At 41.0% G+C, this 19,648-nt stretch overlaps 1 protein-coding gene across 6 annotated transcripts in view; it reads right to left on the bottom strand.

The window, feature by feature from the left end:
• BCKDHB (branched chain keto acid dehydrogenase E1 subunit beta) overlaps positions 1-19,648 on the bottom strand; it is a 290,535-nt gene that overhangs the window by 55,983 nt on the left and 214,904 nt on the right. The window contains exon 10 of one of the 6 annotated variants that reach the window (XR_012157975.2): positions 19,446-19,635. The exons of 3 other annotated variants lie outside the window; for them this stretch is intronic. Coding sequence is in view for 1 of the 3 variants with exons in the window: in XM_073336531.2 (XP_073192632.2) it covers positions 11,126-11,185 (60 nt within the window). In the remaining 2 variants the exon portion in view is untranslated. Of the gene's footprint in view, positions 1-8,290; positions 8,457-10,051; positions 11,186-19,445; positions 19,636-19,648 lie in introns of those variants that run through there. 2 more of the 6 variants (XR_012157974.2, XM_073336531.2) reach the window with 2 other exon arrangements.

The raw sequence follows: 19,648 nt of genomic DNA, 5'->3' as shown, positions 1-19,648 counted from the left end.
AGCTCAGCGCCAATGGCCCCCCCTCCCACCGCGTGGCTAACTGCAGGGAGGATTTCTTTTCAGCCACAGGCAAACAGCCCAGTAGGAATGGGTACCTCTGAATCTCCCCTTAATCAAATTTCCCTATTTCAACCAGGTTACCATGAACGATATCACTCTCCTGAGGATAACACAGAGAGATAAAGAATGGATGTTGCTTGAATGCCAGCAAACACCGGGACCATACGCTGCCAAGCTTTGTCATGCACTGATACCAGATTACTTGCTACTAGCATAGCATTGTAAAGCGTCCTACCATGGAGGACGGAATAAGGCTGCTCTCCCCAGAAGCCTTCTGCAAAGGCTTTTAGAGTACCTCCAGGAGAGCTTCATGGAGATGTCCCTGGAGGATTTCTGCTCAATCCCTAGACATGATAACAGACTTTTCCAGTAGCAGTACTGGCCACGAATGCGTCCCAAGTCCTCAGGGCTACTTAATCATTAAAAAACACTTGCTTTTATAACATGTATTATATTTTAAAAGGTACACTCACCAAAGGTCCCTTCTCCGGCTTCATTGGGTTGGGAGGGTATTTCAGTCAGGGTGATAAAAAGATCCTGGCTGCTGGGGAGAACGGTGTGCTGTGTGCTCTCCCCAAGCTTGTCCTCCTCCTCCTCATCTTCCCCATCTGCAAAATCCTCAGCCATGGCAGAGTGTACCCCATCATCGGAGTCCACGGACAGGGTGGGGTAATGGTGGCGCCCCCCCCAGAACTGCATGCAGCTCAGCGTAGAAGCGGCATGTCTGGGGCTCTGTCCCGGAGCGTCCATTTGATTCTTTGGTTTTCTGGTACCTTGTCTGAGCTCCTTAAGTTTCACACGGCACTGTGTTGCCTCCCTGATGTAACCTCTATCCCTCATGGCCTCTGAGGTTTTTAAAAATGTTTTGGCATTTCGTCTTTGGAACGTAGTTCTGATAGCACGGACTCCTCTCCCCATACAGCGATCAGATCCAGTACCTCCCGTTCGGTCCATGCTGGAGCTCTTTTTCGATTCTGGGACTGCATGGTCACCTGTGCTGATGAGCTCGCCTGGCCAAACAGGATATGAGATTCAAAAGTTCCTGAGGCTTTTCCTGTACACCTGGCCAGTGCATCCGAGTTCAGAGTGCTGTCCAGAGCGGTCACAATGGTGCACTTTGGGATAGCTCCCGGAGACCAATACCTTCGAATTGCGTCCACACTAACCCTAATTCAAAATGGCGATGTCAGTTTCAGCGCTAATCCCCTCATTGGGGAGGAGTATAGAAATCAGTTTTAAGAGCCCTTTATGTCGAAAAAATGGCTTCGTTGTGTGGACGGGTGCAGGGTTAATTTGGATTTAATGCTGCTAAATCCGACAAACTCAAAGTGTACACCAGGCCTTGAAGGAATACATCTGAAGAAAGCAGTCTTTGTCCAAATTTATCCCTGGTGTTTCTCTATTCAAGTCAATGGATTTGCCAAGTTCGTCCCTAGTGTAAAGCCAGTGGATTTAGACTGCGGGTGATACTGGTTCTTAAAGTATGAACTCTAACAGAGGAAAACCTCTTCACTTTGATATTTTGGACTACAGGCCCCATTTTATTTTCTCATTTACTGTTGGTAAAATTACAGCTACCCACTTCTCATGAAGATTTTTGTCTGACATCACTCTGGAGGACTTCTTATAGTAGCTTTATATTAGATAACCTACAATGGTTTGGAGGGAAAAAAAGCTTCCTTTCCTTGAAGCTGTGCAAGAATCCTTGCATTTGTCACACTGCTCTGACAGTAAGGGAAATGTATATGTACACTATTCACTCACTGCAACTGAGTATCTTGTATCTAGCAGAGTGAGGCTGTGACTGTAGTCCGTATGTCCAGTAAAGAATCAACAACAGCCTTTGCTAATGTTGTTTCCAAGATTTTCTGAGCTCTTTTCAGTCTTTCTTCCTTCTGTTTTTATTAAAGGAAAACGTCGTAGCTCAGTTTTAAGAGCTCACTTCTGCAGCTACCCTGGCTCTGATACTATTTTTCAATCAACCGAGAGTCCCATGTGTGTAGAAGCCACTTACCTGGGACCTGAGATAGTTCAAAATTAACTCAAGGTTTGTTCTGCAATATTGAAATCATTGGGACTACTCATCTGAGTAAGTGCTACTCATCCTAACTGCTGCAGATCCAGGACTTGTGTAAGGACCAAATTGTGCAAACTTTGGTAATGAGTACTAACCTGTGGAACTCATTGCCAGGGGATGTTGTGAAGGCCAAAGCAATAACTGGGTTCAAAAAAGAATTAGAGAACTTCATGGAGGATAGGTCCATTAATAGTTATTAGCCAAGATAGTCAGGGATACAACCCCATGCTTTGGGTGTCCCTAAGACTCTGCCAGATGCTGGGAATGGATGACAGGGGATGAATTACTTTATAACTTCCCTATTTTGTTTAATCCCTTTGAAGCATCTGGCATTGGCCACTGTCAGAAGATAGGATACTGGGCTAGATGGACCATTGGTCTGACCCAGTATGGACATTCTTATGTTCTTACTCTTATTTGTGATTAGAATCTCTTATATTGCATTGGAGTTTTTCTTTAAATATACTCTATTATTAATCTGTTTCTGCTACCAGCTACTAATACAGCACAATATCAGTTTTGGCAGTGGAAGATTATATTCTTTCTAACATCTACTGTTTTTTATTTCAAACACTGTTTGCATTGCCACCGCTGCAAATTGTAACCAAACATCAAATTTTTCCAATCAAATTTGCGCAGCTGTACATATTATAAAAGTTTTCATAGCATGTCTCATATCTTTTCCGTTTATCATTTCATCTTAACTCCTCTATGCCGTATTTTTCTTTAAATTGCTATTAAACAAAACCAGATAATTTTGGCACATACATAGACAGTATCAAGTTGTGGTGTAGATAATGTAAAGGGAAAACCTAACGGTCAGTGACAGAATTTCTCTAGCACTAGACAAGAACTTTAATTCATTCCTCTTGCTTTTTATCAGCTTGTCACTGTGTATTAAATACAGTGCACAACACACAGTGTTATCAGAAAAAAAACTTCTATTACAAACCCACAAAAGTATAACCTGAGAGTTGCCAAAATATCTAACATCCCATCCTCCTACACGTATCGCATACAGGGTAAAGTTTGCTATGTCTAAATCCCTAGCATTTTAACTAAATAATTAATTCCTCATAAAAACCGTGATTTTATTCACAGAGTATCAAAATTATGTACACATATACTCTGTCAAAAATGTCAAACTAAGGTAAATAATAAACAAGCAACTTTGTACAGATTACTTCACTAAAATCTGAACATTGCTCACATATGAAACTCACTGCTTTTTGTAGAGAAAGATATCTGGATGTCAATTTACCGTAATCCTGGGCTATCCTGTTCACCAGCCTCTAACTCTATTGTGCATAGCTCATCGTTAGTCATGCTTACTTGGGGGGGGGGGGGGGAAGAGTACAGTATGTGTAGAAAAAATAATCAAAGAGAGGAAGAAAAGGGAAAGCATTGTTCATTCCAAATTTTAATTTTTTCTTATTCCTAAAGAAATTCTAAGTATATTTAAAATAACAAATTCCTGTATATTCTAGAAAAAAGAAAAGGAGTACTTGTGGCACCTTAGAGACTAACCAATTTATTTGAGCATAAGCTTTCGTGAGCTACTGTAGCTCACGAAAGCTTATGCTCAAATAAATTGGTTAGTCTCTAAGGTGCCACAAGTACTCCTTTTCTTTTTGCAAACACAGACTAACACAGCTGCTACTCTGAAACCTGTATATTCTAGGTATAATACATTTGCAAGGCGAATATACATCTGACCTCTACCCCTGCAAAGCCTAACAAGATCATTTCACCGTGAAGGAGTAAAACACAATGCTGTTCACCATACAACTCCTGCTATCCCAGCAGGAATAACTGCATCCCTCTACTTGTCCATAAATGATTTAATTCAGGGAATCTTCATGAAGAACACACAAGTGTTCTTACTATTTATAAAGCACCTGAGACTTAAGACACACTTTAGAATAATGAACACACACAAATCAACAGACTGAGGATAACAGGTCAAATCCCGCTCACTGCACTCATATATATATATAGAGAGTACTGAGTTCAAATCCATTGTTTCAGAGTTACTCTCCCAAATAACTTTCAATAGCCTGATCCTCCTTCCCCTGAAACAAATAGGAGTTTTGCCACTGAATTCCATCACAGCAGGATAACAACTTTAAAGATACGGAGTGAAATGGTAAAGCTCCTGTCGACTTCAGTGGGGTCAGAATTTCACCCATGAATAGAAACAACACATTAACCAGGTAGATTGATGTCACTGTCAGTGAGTTGTGATGCTTGTTTCTTATCTTATTTTTTTTAAAGGAAAGATGTAAAAAGAAAGTAATTATATGATTTTTTTAAGGTCTATGTTAGTTTTTTTTAAACAGATTTAAATGCCCTATCCATAAATGCATCATTTAATTTGTTTATTTTCAAGAGTAAAAATGTAAAAACATTTAGATTAAGTAGGCACCAATTTTTGACAAAAAAAAGTTATGCTCCTAAATCTATATTTAGGCATCTAATAAGTGGCCTGGCTTTCAACAGTGATGAGCACTCGGAAGCTCCCACTGAAGTCAATTGAAACGTACATGAGCTTCATTGGGAGTTGTGGATGCCCAGCACTTTTGAAAGTCAGGCCATATATTTAGGTTTCTAAAATACATGTAGTTAGAAGCCTAATTTTAGGCACCCATATTTAAAGAAACAAACACAAAAAATAGGCCATAATCTTTTCTTTACCACTTTCAAAATTATTTTAAAAGAAGAAATACTAAGCAGTGAGTGGCTCCAAGTTGGGGAGTCTGTTAGGATAACTGCAGAATATCACAGAATACATTAAAGCCAAACGTTCAAAAAATGCCCAGAAATGTGGGTACCTCCATTTCTGAGTGCCTCACTTGAGACCCACAACAGTGGCCTTTTATTCAGACGACTGAGCAAGTGCTCAGTAAACAGACATATTTGTTAACCTGTTGTGCACTTCATGAAATTGTCTATTGTTCTTTTGGAAAATTAATCTACAATAGCAGCACCAGTTCTTTTCCCGATGTAACTCAAAAGAAGGGTCCTATCTTTGCTGCTGCTCCTGCCAATCGATTTAGTACAGGTGTCATTATGAAATGAATTAACAGTGCCATCTCAGCAGAACGCGTAACATTTAACACACTATTTACTTTATGTTCTACTGGCCGCAGATGATGACATTCTAATGGATAGCTGCTATACAGATTTACTTACTTCTCCTCATTTATAACAAGAGCCAGTTATTTATTGGGTTATGTAAATGGGGACCTACCAAATGCAATGGGCCAAATTCATCCCTGAGGTAACTTCACTGAAATCAGTGTCAGGAAGGTACACCAGGGATGTTGCCTAACGTGAGAAGGACCCTTTGAAAAGGATCCAGTGAAGATACTTTTAGTATAAAATTTGGTCACCACAACATGCTGTCTCAGCATTTTTTAATCCATTCAGCTGTGAGAGCAAACTATTTTATTTACTATAGGGTTGTTCCTACATTCAGGACAGCTAACATTGTTTTTGGCAGAGAAAATGGGTGTGTAAGAAAAAAAAAGAAAAGAGAATGTGGAAGTGTTTGTTTTAATAGCACCCTATCCACCAAACTGTACTGCTCTGCCAATTGATAAGAAAAAGATGTTGCATTTTGGGCCAACCAACTTTATAGTGCAGATGCTGAAGTAAAAGAGATGAGATACTAATAAAGGAGGAACTCATGATGAAAATTCCCACTAATGTGAATGGGGGGCCAGAATTTCACCCTCAGTGACTTAGGGCCTAAACTAAGGCTGTGACAGAGGAGCCACACTGCATCCAAGAAAGTGCCCCTGGAGGTTTCCCGAACTTTTACTTCTCACCATATAAGGTCATCTAGGTTGTTGATAATTGTATGTTTAATCATCGTTGTGTGAACATTTTACCTAGTACTGTAGCTAGGCTCACTGGTCTGTAATCCCCAAGGTCACCCCTAGAACCACTGTTAAAAGCAAGTACAACTCCAGCATTCTGGGATAGTCGCTCATTTAAAAAACTTAGTATGATGCGAGTGAGGAAAGCAGCATGTCTCTCCCCATCTCCCTGCTGGTGTTTTCTATCTAAGGGGGATGCTGTATCGCCCACATGGGCCTTAGGATCAAGAAGCCCCCATTTCCAGACTCAGTGGTCTAGCTGATTAATAAGAGCAGCACTGTGATCAGCATCCCACCTGCTCTACTGGATAAAATGCAATAATTCTCTGATGACAGTGAGTGAAAAGTCACCTTCGAGCCAACATATCTCAGGAACTATTCCAGCTACCCTGGTAAATTTTTCCAAAATCAGAAACTTCCCTATATAGATGAAGAAAACATGTTTTTTGGCTTTTTTAGAGACAACTTGTTAATTTTTTGAAGAGTGTTTTGGGCTATATGTGTTTTAGAAAGTGCACATTTCAATTTTGGCAGCTTCTTTGAAACGCAGACTTCCCTATCTGACTCAGACATGTTCAATATTAATTCTCCATCAACTTTTGCTCTTTGTGAGATAATTGCAGACAGAATTTTCTTGTGCTCTGTATGGATATCAGCTAAATTTCCTTCTAGAAATAACATTAACAAAACTCCTCCATATACAGATACCTGTGACGCTAGGGGTCTTTCAATGACATTTCCTTGGCTGCATTACCTGTGGCACAGCCAGTAGATTTTAAATCGAGCTTTCAGACTCCTGTATTGTGATGAACACAGCACAACTATTTTAAGCAGCTTTGGTGGTATCTATAATGTAGGAAATACCTATATGTGGCTACTGTACTTAGTAGAAATAGGAAAGTGTTTCATGTTCATTTGCTTTTATGCTAGTGCTACGGCAAGTAAGGAAGGTGGGTAACCCATCACCAGCAATCTAGAGCATTGGGTATATTAGGATCTCAGAAATGCATGTAACATATTTTATACTCCCTCCTTTCTTAGGATTATCTTTATTTCCAGTCAACCAGAAGGTGACTGAAATTGATAAGCCTTTTCTTCTTAGGGAACAGTCCTGGTCCTACAACTACCATTCAGGAACGTAGTATCAGCAGGTAGCACTCTACAGTCTTAACTATGAGTAGCTAGGGTATCACTGAGTGTTTCATAGAAGCTTCATGTGAAGTGAGAATCATTCTCTGGGAATTGGGTTGTTAAGGAACCAATTGTAGTTCCCTCATGATCCAATGTAGAAGATTATGGGATGTTACTGTTATACCAATAAAATAAAAACCAGCAGGATCTTATTAAAGGGGAAAAGGCAAAATACCACAATTATTGTGAATACAGAAAGAATCATAGTAAGCAGTTAGTTATAGCTATAACATTCCATTCAATCTCATATTTATTCACACATTCATTCATTCATACACAGACACACAGGTTCTGCAAGGGTTTTATCATAGTTACCAGCCTTAGAGTTGCTCATGCCAAGCCACTGGCCAGGTGGCCTGGACATGAGGAGGGAGCAGGGCCTTGTCAGATGCTCATCTGATGCTCCTGGAAGTTGGTTTGCAGAATCAGACCCCAAAGTTCTCACTTTCTAGAGTCCATTTTTATAGGAATTTCTTCCTATGCCAGTCTATGGGAATTGCTTCATCATGCTGTTGCTGAATCAATCAGCAGATGTCACATTCCTGACAGCTCCGTGCTGCCAGATGTTATCTTGTTCTTTGGTTCTCCCATTCTTGAGACTGTTGGGTGGATTCCAGTCTGCTCTCCAGGGGTCCTCTGGCTATTTCCACTTGACACCTTCTTCAGCCGATGGACACTGCATTCTTAGGCTGGCACCTCCCTGATCATTCAGTTATTATCCACACCAAGCATCCATCCACATACATCCTCTATCTCTATTTTAATCACAATTGTTAACAAAGCAACATTAATACAACAAAAGGGCGGGGAGTCTCTGGGTGCTGTTTCTGTTGTTAGAGTATTGCTTTGAGTCTCTCTCTGTGTGAGTAGTTATTGTTACAAAGAATTGCTTTGAGAACAGACTCTGTCCTAGAATGTACTAACACAATTAGCAGCTTGCAAGTTTCACACATAGAGGGAGAGAAACAGTACCAAAAACCAAGAGACCTCTTAATTAGTAATACCCTGGAATTTAAACTATGGGGAATCAAACCCATTTGTGATTTTAATACAGAACTACTTTAATATGATCCAACATTACCTGCTTCCCCAGCTCATTTCCTTTCTGTAATCAGTTCAGATCAGGATTGTTTCTTGCCTCTTGCTGTCTTATATGTGGATGCGCACATACACTTCACTTCCTCCCAGAAGACCAATTACAGTTAGACTATAAGCAGCTGTGTACCTTTCTGCAGGCCCCGAAATCTCTGCAAGTGGGGAGAGAAGAGCCGCCACTTGAGAACTCAGCATCATCCTAATATACTCAATATTCACTGGACCAGATTTGTGCTTTAAGAAATTGGTTACAATAAGAGACTTATTCAGGCAGTGTCCTCAGGGACAGGAGACCTCTTTGCAAGAGTGTAGCATACATCTCCCTGTGCTAGCCTAGAAATCAATACAGCCTCTACCTTCTCCTCCGACGCCATGCTAGGGTAGCCAAGAACTGTAGCTTGGAACAATCCTGGCACTCAGGAAAGGCAAGGAGTAAAACTGTGTCTAACCACCACACAAGGGAGCAAGAAACAATGACAGAAAAGAGACTTTTTCTGAGTGACTCCTACCACCAATACACACCTGTGCAGAGGTAGAGTAGTCACACTCAACCCTTCTATGTATAGCTATATGATTTTATATATGTGTACATGTCAATGTATATTTTACACACATATTATACATTAATAAATACATCACTGAGAAGAAATGACTTATAATATGGAAGACAACAGTGGACCCCTTACATGAAAGCCCAGATGGCACTGTATTATGAAGTACATCTATTCCTACATATAATGTTGCTTCAGCCACATCATCAATATAAAAAGATAACTACAGGAAAGTATCAAAATATGAAACAAAAAAATGTATTTTTAAATGAATCAGTGCTTTACAAAACCTAAAAGCTTCACCGTGCAGCACGTGCTTCAGAAAAAAAATCCATGTAGTGAGTGATCTCTAAGTACATATGTGAATCTGACAAGCACTTATTTTTTCTATTAACTTTAGGCACAATGATGTAAATAAATAGTCGTGCAAAACCAGCCATTTCTAGGGAATTAGCACACTCCACTGATGTGCTGTGAGGAATGAGGCCAAAGGCCAAGTGATTTCAAACCCAAGAAGTTTATTATTGCTATGATGAACTGAAAATTAGTAGAGAAAAGAACCATTTCCATGCTTTTACTAGGGATCATTGGGCATGACATCGACAGCTAACCATGAGGCTCTACTTCCATTTAGCAGTCAAAGCAAAGCCATAATTCATTCTGGTTTATTCATTATGCTGCAAAATAAAATGTTATCAAACCTTGCATTATTAGGTTTTTGAAGCGGAAGTGTTCCACGATGCCTTAATTATTTTACAGAGCTGCTGCTTTACAGCAGAGCCTGTCATAGTCAATCTATGTCAGGTTAAAATCATACGGTTTAAAAGCAATGTGAAGCCAATTAAAATAGAAGGGATTTTTTATATTAATTTGAATTAAACACCAAGTCAGTGATTTGACAGCATAATATATAGGCCTGCTCAGTATCAACTATAACAATCTAAAATGACTACTGAAGAGCTCATAACTCAGATAGCTGCCTGAACTATCATTAGTTATGTTTACATAACAGTTTAAAAAATGCTGATGTTACTGAACCATAATAAGCTACTAGAGATAAAATGGAAAAGATCACCACATCACAGCCCAGAAAACACAAGTCCTTGAGTCATGGGAGGTTTGGAGGCTTCCCCCTCTCCCCCCCACCCCCAAATTTATTACAGATCAAAAACTTCTCATTTCTATCAACTTTGTGGGATATGGTAAATTTATGGTTAGAAGCACAACATGGTTCTAATCAGATGAGTCTGAATTAAAATTATATTTTTGCAGCTGTAAACTGTACTGTAAAGAGAAAGCATAATACAAAACACATTGTTTTTTCTACAACAGCAAATTCTAACAGTTGGAGTGAGATGCAAATGCTAAACCCACTAAAAGGGGAAAAAACATTAAAAATGAAGGCCCATATTAATTTCAGTTCTGCTTCGGTGGCCATAATTTTGGTTCTTTTCAGAATCTGTGCAGTGAAGGCCAAGCGCATTGACTGAAGTTATAAATCACAGTGGATAAACATACATGTATCAGTACGACAATGGTGCTGGAGTTCAGCCTTAGGCAAATGAACATTTGGCGTGCCAGATTAAATACCAGCACAAGGAAATACATTCTTAATAAATAGGGCAAGAGTGTACTTTACAATATACACTCTATTGATTAAGATGAATCCAACCTTTAATTTGTTCCACAGCCAAGAAATTTCAGCGTCACATAACCACAAAGAATACACTTCTCTCAATATATCCTACTACTGAACTACTTTCTGCTGTCCTGGGATAAACTTCTTGTGCCTTCGCACACACGTGCATAACTAGTTTAAAAGAATCCATCTGGATCCTTGCATGCCAAAAGTAGGAAAACCGGTTCAGACTGGAAGAGACAAAGGGGATGTTACTGGGGATGGAAGAAATGCTGTCCTCTGCCTCACCATCAATGCAGGTGTAAAATGGGGCAATGATGAGGCAAAAATGAGGAGAGGAATTTTCTTGGCATTGGGCAGAGCAAACTGATTTATTCAGTGACTCTGGAAAAAGTGTGTAAGAACAGAGAAATATTGCAGTAAGTTTTTCTTCTTCCCATTTAATGTTTCTCAAATAAGTGACAGTTCTGAGTGTCTACTGCATACCACAAATGTTTGTCTCATAAGATTGTTGTGCAAATTCAGACCACCCTAATATTTCTGTTAATTAATTGCTGTTTATTTTGTATGAGCTTGCCAAGATCTCTGCCCACCTTGTCAGCTTGTGCCTGTTGACTCGTTGAGTCACCTCTTATGGGCTAAGTAATCTAGTTTGAAAAATACAAGTGTGGTGCCTTTTGCAGATTTTCCACTGTAAGGAAGGAAGGGAAATAATAGCAAGAAATACTAAACTGATCATGAAATACATCTTAAAATCTTATCAGAGGAACTGCATTTTTATTAACGTACATAAAAGTGAAAACTTTAATGTAAGAAAATTTGATGTAAGACTTGAAGAACTATTACATTAGTATAGAAAAAAGTTTAAGAACTGATTCAACAAGCTTACCATTATTCATCCTACAATACAAACACACAAATAAAACCACCAAACACAAGCTACAGTGAGCAACCTTATCTCAGTACTCACTTCACTCTCTCTTCTCAATGACAGGTTTCAGAGTAGCAGCCGTGTTAGTCTGTATTCGCAAAAAGAATAGGAGTACTTGTGGCACCTTAGAGACTAACAAATTTATTTGAGCATAAGCTTTCGGGGGCGAGGAGGGAAACTTTTGTAGTGATAATCAAGGTGGGCCATTTCCAGCAGTTGACAACAACGTCTGAGGAACAGTGGGGCGGAGGGGGTGGTGGTATATAAACATGAGGAAATAGTTTTACTTTGTGTAATGACCCATCCACTCCCAGTCTCTATTCAAGCCTAAGTTAACTGTATACAGTTTTACTCAATGAGTAAAAGCTGCTAACTACACAAACTCTAATGATATCACTCACTTAAAAACCAAATCTCATTCTGCCGTATACTTTATTCTCTATAGTCACTGTTTTTAAGGACACACTTTGAAATAACAGATTTCACTACTTTGCAGTGGGAAAATGGTTACTATCGCTATGAACAGGTTAGTGGGAAATCTGACAAGGAATTATCATGGATAGAGCCGTGGGTTTCTCAGGGAGTCCAGATTCCAGGGGGAGGCAGCATAATACATTTTTTCTCATACACTGAGAATGACCCCACACAACTCAACTAGTGACTTAGTCACTCCTGTATCTGCCTCCCTTAAGGTCAGGAGGCCCAGCACAAGTCTAGACAACAAATGTTCATTCAGTTTATGAGAGAAAATAAGGATCACAAAATAAATAATAATTTTAAATACATACATTTAAAGCAAAGGTGCAAAAAATGACAAAGGAATAGCTAGACAGGCTTGCATGGAGAAGTCTGGAAATATTGCCTTCATCACAACATAAATGAACAAAGCTTCTCAGTCTAAAAGAGGTCAGAATTTCCTTTGTCTTACCAATTTACAAGTTCCAGCTAGTTTCTTGGTGGGTGAAATAACTGACTGCTCAGACCAGGATTTTATACTGTTTCTCATATCTCATCAATAAAAGCTGTGCATCATGTTCCATTCCTTCACCCTTCTCCTCTTTTTATGTCCCTATTGTGCCTTAGATCATGAAGTCAAACGGTTATCCTCAACAGTACTCGGAAAGGGCCACATATGGCTCAGTTCTGCAATGTATTGAGCACTATGGCATGTGATCCAGCAAAGCACTTGAACATGTGCTTAACTTTAAGAAAATTGGTGGCTCCACTGAAGTCTTTAATTACACAATTATAGATAATTTACAAGACCTTTGCTTCCACCAATACACATCCAACTTTGCCTCATTCCTGGTGCATCATTTAAACTGCACAATAAAGCAAGAGCACTGCACAGAAAGAGTATGTGATTATATCAATCATAATTAGGGCCCTACCAAATTCATGGCCATGAAAAATGCATCACAGACCATGAAATCTGATCTTCCCTGTGAAATCTGGCTATTGTAGGGGAGACCAGATTTCACAGAGTTGGGTGGCTGGAGGGCAGTGGCTGCTGGCCGGGAGCCCAGCTCAGAAGACAGTGCTGCCACCAGCAGCAGCGCAGAAGTGAGGGTGACATGGTATGGGGGTCATCACTTGGTGGGGGGGCAGGGCTGGCCTCGTAGGTGGGTGAATGAGTGACTGCCCAGGTCCTGGTTGGAGGGGGGGTTGCCATGGTCACCCCCCACACACAGCCAGCCTAAGGCCCCTTTAACTTTTAAGTCCTTGGCCTGGAGCCAGGGAGAGGCAGGGCTGAGGGTGCTCCAGCCAGGGCTCCTACTGTGCACCGGGCTCCAGCTGCTTGTTCTGGATGGGCTGGGGAGGGACAGGACTTCTTCCTCCTCTGCATGGGCTGCTCCCAAGACTGGGTCAGACCCATCTCCGGGAACCTCCTCCGGCTGCAGGAAGCTTCGTGGCTGCCCTCAGGCTGCCCAGCTCTGAAGGCAGCAGCACAGAAGTAAGAGTGACAATACTGCAAACACCCACCCACCAGCCTTGAGACCCCTGCCCCATTACTCTGTTTTGGGTCAGCACCCCCACAGTTACAATATCATGAAATTTATTATTTTTAACCTGCAAGAGGACAGGCAACATTTGGCATTATCTATCTTTTGCATCTTGAACATCATTTTAACGGGAGTATTTCTGTTGTTGTAATACATTAAATATTTTGGGGGTTATAAACACCACAGACACGTAATACATTCATTGTGCCCATCACAACTTTCATATAAGCAAGTTTTTGTCCGTCTACCTGGAAAAAAAGGGGCGTTGTCCCTTTAAGGGATCCCTTATAATATGTGGGGAGGAGGAGTAAAACTTAAAAATGACAGAAAAGGCAGGAAGCACTTAGGAACAGATCTGTAGAAGACCACTACATTCTCTTTCTGCTGACTGGAAGAGTGGGTGAGGGGGGGTATTTATAAACCATGCAGTCCCAGAAAGACCTTCTTTTACATTCAAATTCCTGTAAGTACATAAGAGGCATGGTCACTAGTCCCTGAATGTCTGTTGATGGTTCCTTGATGATAACAATGTAGTTTCAAAGAATCACCACCCCACAAAGGACAATTCCTTTAGGTATGGATTCCAACTGAGTCCAGTAAACCAGACTCATGATACATAATTGCTGGACTGCAAAGCTTTCAAAGTTTGGATCTCTGCATAGTTAACTCTACCATTCGACTCTCACGAGACAATTAGAAGTAGCACAGAGAAGACTTGCACTGGGATAAAAAAAAAAAAATCAAGAAAGCTTGACAATGTAGCTTAAAAAAAAATCAGTTTCTGAATGAAATTCTAAGTATGAATTCCTAACAGAAAATCTCAAACATTTATTGTAATTTCTAAATGGCTTAAAATGTAGAGTATTTGGTACGACTTTCAAAGATGAATTTATTTTCTGTGCGCTTTTTTCTTTTTATCTTTAAATTTTGCAGGAAAATCTGAATTTTTTAGCACATCTTTTGTAGCTCTGCAAATTGCAATTTTTTGTCTCCTTTCCCCTTGCACTATTTTGCCTCTCTCTTCCATACTTCTACGCTATCTATTGTAATATCCTAAGTAATCTTAATTCCTGTCCTGGATTTTAGAACAATACAGAAAAGATTGTACCACAAGAATCCATACAGGCTATAAACAAAGCCCAGATCATGCTAGATCAGAAATTTGGGAGTTTATTGAATTGCTGCCTGAATATTTATATCACACAGACACAACAGACCTCTTAATTATGTACCTGACTCTCATGCATCACTCAGTGTTTTGGTTCAAAGAGCTATATGTCCCTTTCCGTTCTTACTTAGTCATCTTAAGCAGATTCCTACTACTCTCACCTGCTTTTCTTTCAAATGGCATCATCTCTCTTTCATTATTCAGGGTTATTTTGATCTGTTCCACTTCTCTTTCCCTCTAACCACCCTTGTTATTACCCCCAGCATTGTCATTAGTTCTTGTGTGTGTCTATCCCAGTCTCTTATTCTATGTTATCTCTCTGGACTTTATTTGGTTTTGGCTGCCAACCCAGTGGCACCATCTAATATAGTGATTTATGAAAATAGTGACACAATCCTTTATAGTTTATGATCCCTACCAGCTGGATGCCAAAAAAAAGAGAGATGAGCAAGAACTGAAATTGACTAGGATGGCAGATTCTGAAACACCATGGTTATCTGCCAGTGCTTCAGAGACTAGGATTTTAGTCAGTTTAATTTTACTGCCAACTGGGATTGTGTCAAAATATAAAACAAAATCAGATCACCACATTTAATAATTTTCTTATGTGTCTGTATAAGTAGTGAGTGTGTGAACAATCTTGCACCTGAATACTTCAGTATGCCTTCTTCTGGAGTATCTAAATGATGGTAACTTCCAAACCTCTTCCACTATTTGGCCCAAAGAGGAGAGGCATTGCCATCAAGTCCAGTTAGAGTACTGCAGACATTCAGCACTGACATTCATGCAGCTCTCCAATTTACAGGGGCTGTCCTACCCTGAGCCATTCTTCTAATAAACTGGAAAACACAAGTGCAAGAGCTTATACTACTTCTCTGGCTGACCAAAGATAAACAGAGCCCCAGAAAATTCCTCTGAAGCATCAGTCTCTTCTTTCAGTAGAAGTACTATTTTTTCCTCAAATTCCTCCTCCAAATGTTTAAGATTTATGCATTTCAACAACAGTCTGATGGTCAAATCCAAGTCAGTCTGCATCAACACATATACGGAGGCAGTAAGAATCTTAAAGCATATATTAAGGCTGATTACCCAGAAAATACTTGCTTTCAATAAATTAATAACAGATCCCCAAAAAATGTTTGCATCCTATTTGGGTAAAAATAGATTCCAAATGGGAAGCACTGAAAGAATGGAGGCTAGTCTCTAGAACTGACTGTAAAAGATCCCATAGTTAAAGAAAACTTGAGCACTAGAACTTGACTGGGATTTTCATACGATAAACTTATGTTCAAATAGACCAGTCAAATGATCACTAATAATGTCAAAAACGCCTTGGACAGAACCACCTCAACCTCAGATTATGAAGTAAATTGCTTAAGTGAAGTTGTACAGAGTCTCTAAACTTCTCAGTTTTTCAAGCCATGTAATGAAAGAGTTTGAAAAAAAAATAGGATTTTCTAGACAAAAACTGGGTCAGTAGTTTTATGGTTATGAATGTTTTACAGTAGCAAGGTGAAATCCTTGCATTAAGTTTTGTGTGATAAATATAAAACTAGTTTGGTTTAGAATAGTCTCTGTTCAATCTCAAACTCTGGGCCATTCAACTTTAAATGTCCATAACTCCAAAATTACTGAAATCATTTTGTACAAGCTTGATTTGTTTTGTAACTTCCAGCTATGGCAACTTGCTTCAGAAAGAGATTGCTTTGAAACAGATGACTTTGAAGGACATTCTCAATTATATCAGTTTTTCTCCTTTCTGAAGTGTTTCTGACAAAAATGCTCTGGGTTATGTCATTTCTCCCACTGTTCCATTTAAGGTTATTATAGCAGGAAATTACCACTGATATATCATTATACATTTTTGTTTACTATTTTTAATTATAGTATTTCTCACCAGCACCTAAAGAGATTGGGCCCCATTGTCTACTGAATGTATATGTAGAAAGAGACAGTTCTAAACAGATTACGAAGTAAATAATCAAGACAGACAAAGGAGCATTATCCCTATTTTACAGATGGAGAACTGAAGCACTGAGCGACTGAGGAACATGCTTAACTTTAACTTTATGAGTAGTCTCACTGAACTCACTTTGGTGAGGAGAGAAGTTCAGAGTAAGGTTGCAGTGTGTGGTCTATAGCATATGGTGTAAATGCAGCTGCTGACAGAAAGGACTATATGCATCATCAGCTGCCGCACATTAACCCTTCTGTGCCAGGAACTGTACATAAAAGCCTTCTTGCTTATGGACAGAAGCCATTACGTGCCAGCAGCTATACATAAGCGTGCATAGCATGTTTTTCTGTGAAGCACAAAAGCTGCACGTAACTGGCACATCATAACGTTTATGCATAAAAAGTTTCTCCATTAGCAACCTTTTGTGCTTTTTTTTGCTTATGACAAATAGCTGCCAAAAAATCGCAGAAATACAAATTTTAAAAACAAAACAAATTACACATATTGTACCAGACTTATTCGGGATACATCTTTCACCCAATTTTGTGTAGTTATTATTTTTTTTTTTTTTAACAAATAGAAGTTGACTGCCAAGGAACAATTTCAGCCAGAGCCAAATTTCAGACCCTTTCTATGAATAAATTATAAAGAGAAACCAAAGCAAAACTGTACAGAAACCCCCAAGGGCAAATAGCTAATCCTGTGCAAACCATCACACTGAAAGGCTACTGTAGCAAGGGGGCATGGCCTTCCTCCACACAGATGGGGAAACAGTCACAACCGCCCCCTGATGGGCAGAACCAGGACAACCATGCCTGTCCCGCTGGAAGCAGAGGAGCAAGACAGGAACTGGAAATATAAAAAACGGGCCCTCTCGCTCAGTTGGCAAGAAGCCACTGGAGAAGGATGTTTACCACCCACTGCCAGAACTCAGACCTGATGGCAGCCGCTACAGCGCCCGAGAGCTGGAAGGACTGCCAAAGTTACTGGTTGCCAGAGATGCCAAGGAGCTGTTGGGGCTGCCATTAGCTGTTTACCCTTGCAAGACGAACGACAACCCCAGGCCCCAGGTATCCCCCAGGATTGGGGTGTAGAAAGTGACGGAGGGAAGCCGAACATAGCTCGGTGTGCTGCTGAATGACAGCTGGCCAGTGTGTTGCAGCTGGATTCTCCGCTGACCCAGTGGTGGATCATTCTCCCACTGTTAGGGCCTTGGACTGGGACCTGGTGGAGTCAGGTTGGCCCGGGTCTCACCCAGAGGTGACAGGGTCTCTGCTCTAGGCCATAAGGCCTGCCTTTGTCGGCGGTTCGCCAGAGCCAGGATCCCTGTTTGCTGCCCCCACCCTGCCTGAGGGCTTGGGCTTATAGACTTTGCTGTTCTGTCCCAACTACAAGCCAGAGCCTCCTAACTGGTTGGTGCTCTTCTCTGCCTGAGGTCCTGGGCTCAAACGTTACTGACTGTTCTACCCCACTGAGTGGCAGAGGCCTCGTGCTAATTCCCCCCTGAACTGTGTCCCTCCAGAGGCATTGTAGCAAGGGGCATGGCCTCCCTTCCAGACGGACAGAGAGGGACACCCACAACCCACCCTACGGATACCTACTTCAAGAGAAAAACAGTGATTTTGACTGATTTTAAAACACAACTCTAAATTTTTCTTCAAACTTGGTTTGTTTTGTAGATCTCACCGACACGGGAGATCCTGAGTGATTCCATTTGTTTCTTTGCCGACATCAGTTAAGCAAGTACATCACTAAGGTACCATTCCACCATTAGCTGAAGGGTGTTTGGTTATGTAGCACTGAAATTGGCAGGGAAAAGCAATGGTGAGGCAACTGTTTATCATGAGACAGAGTATATTAGAAACTGTGTTGCAATATTGCCAGTCATGAGGTAGTTGGTGATCATGAGGTTGGGTACATTAGAAACAATATTGTGATGTGGTACGCCCTCTACAGAGTTCGGACAGAAAGATACCAGCAAAAGCAAGCAGAGCAAATGTCAATCAAGTCTGTCAGCAGAGTATATAGGAGTATGTTAAGAGCTTCTCTTTGTCGTGGCTTCTATGGTGCAGTGTGGTGCAGGGGTGACAGACTGAGAAACAGATTCATCTGACCGTAGTCGGTACGCCTTGCTGGACCATCCAGCAGGGGGCAGATCTATCTTACTTGCTGTAATTGTAGTCTAGGATCATATATTTAAATCCCATTGTAGTTTTTAACAAATTGTGTGGCAGAGCTCCTTCTCCACCTGGGTGGGTTCCACTCTTCCTCTTAGCAGCAGGCTGGGGGGATTCCTCTCCTCCTAGCAATTTCTCCACACCCGTGAGCTACTGTCCCCACCTTATCTGAGCAGGGGTTCCCCCTGGCCTCCCTGCCACTACCTCTTCCGGGCATAGTAGCAGCAGGCCAGGCACCTAGTTCAGTCTCTCCCCTTTGGCGGGGGTCTCTTCTCCCCAAACCACTGGGGCCTGGAGGCGCTGTATGCCCTGATTGCGGTTTCCCCTGCACTTCACCTCTGTACCTGTGAGGTCTGTCTCCTGCATTTGTCAGTATCTGCCCTGTCCGGTTCTCCAGTAGCATGCCTGCTCCCAACAGCTCCTATTGTGCGCACCTATCTGACTGGTGGGGATGCTTTTAATAGGTTCTGGCAGGCCCTTGATTGGCCCCTGGTGTCCTAATTAACCTAGAGTGACCCCATCACAATCCTTAAAACCACCTGGTCTCTCTCAAACTTGACTGAATTGCTCTGGGGAAAGGGCAGCTCATAACATAAGCAAGATTCTTCCCTCTTTGTAGCCACCTCATATGACCTGGGTGCCACTGCACTACCCACAGCTCCTTTAGCCCCCTCATTATGGTCTCTCTCTAATGGCTGGATCCTCACATGAGTACCTGTCTCCCGAGCTGGTACGTCCTTGGATGATTGGACATACTCTTGTGTCTGTTTTCTCTGATTGTTGGCCATCTCAGTGGTGTTTCCATCCTTCTGGCTTCTACAGGTCTTCCTTCACTGGTAGCAGGGTTTTGGAGCTTCATCCCATCAACGCCTGCAGTGGACTATTCTGGTACCCTGTGAATGTTCCTGTGTGCCAAAA

The sequence above is a fragment of the Lepidochelys kempii genome, chromosome 3, assembly GCF_965140285.1.
Source record: "Lepidochelys kempii isolate rLepKem1 chromosome 3, rLepKem1.hap1, whole genome shotgun sequence".
Lineage (NCBI taxonomy): Eukaryota > Metazoa > Chordata > Testudines > Cheloniidae > Lepidochelys > Lepidochelys kempii.
The sequence above is the reverse complement of the archived record's forward strand: the minus strand, read 5'-3'. Positions and strand labels throughout refer to the sequence as shown.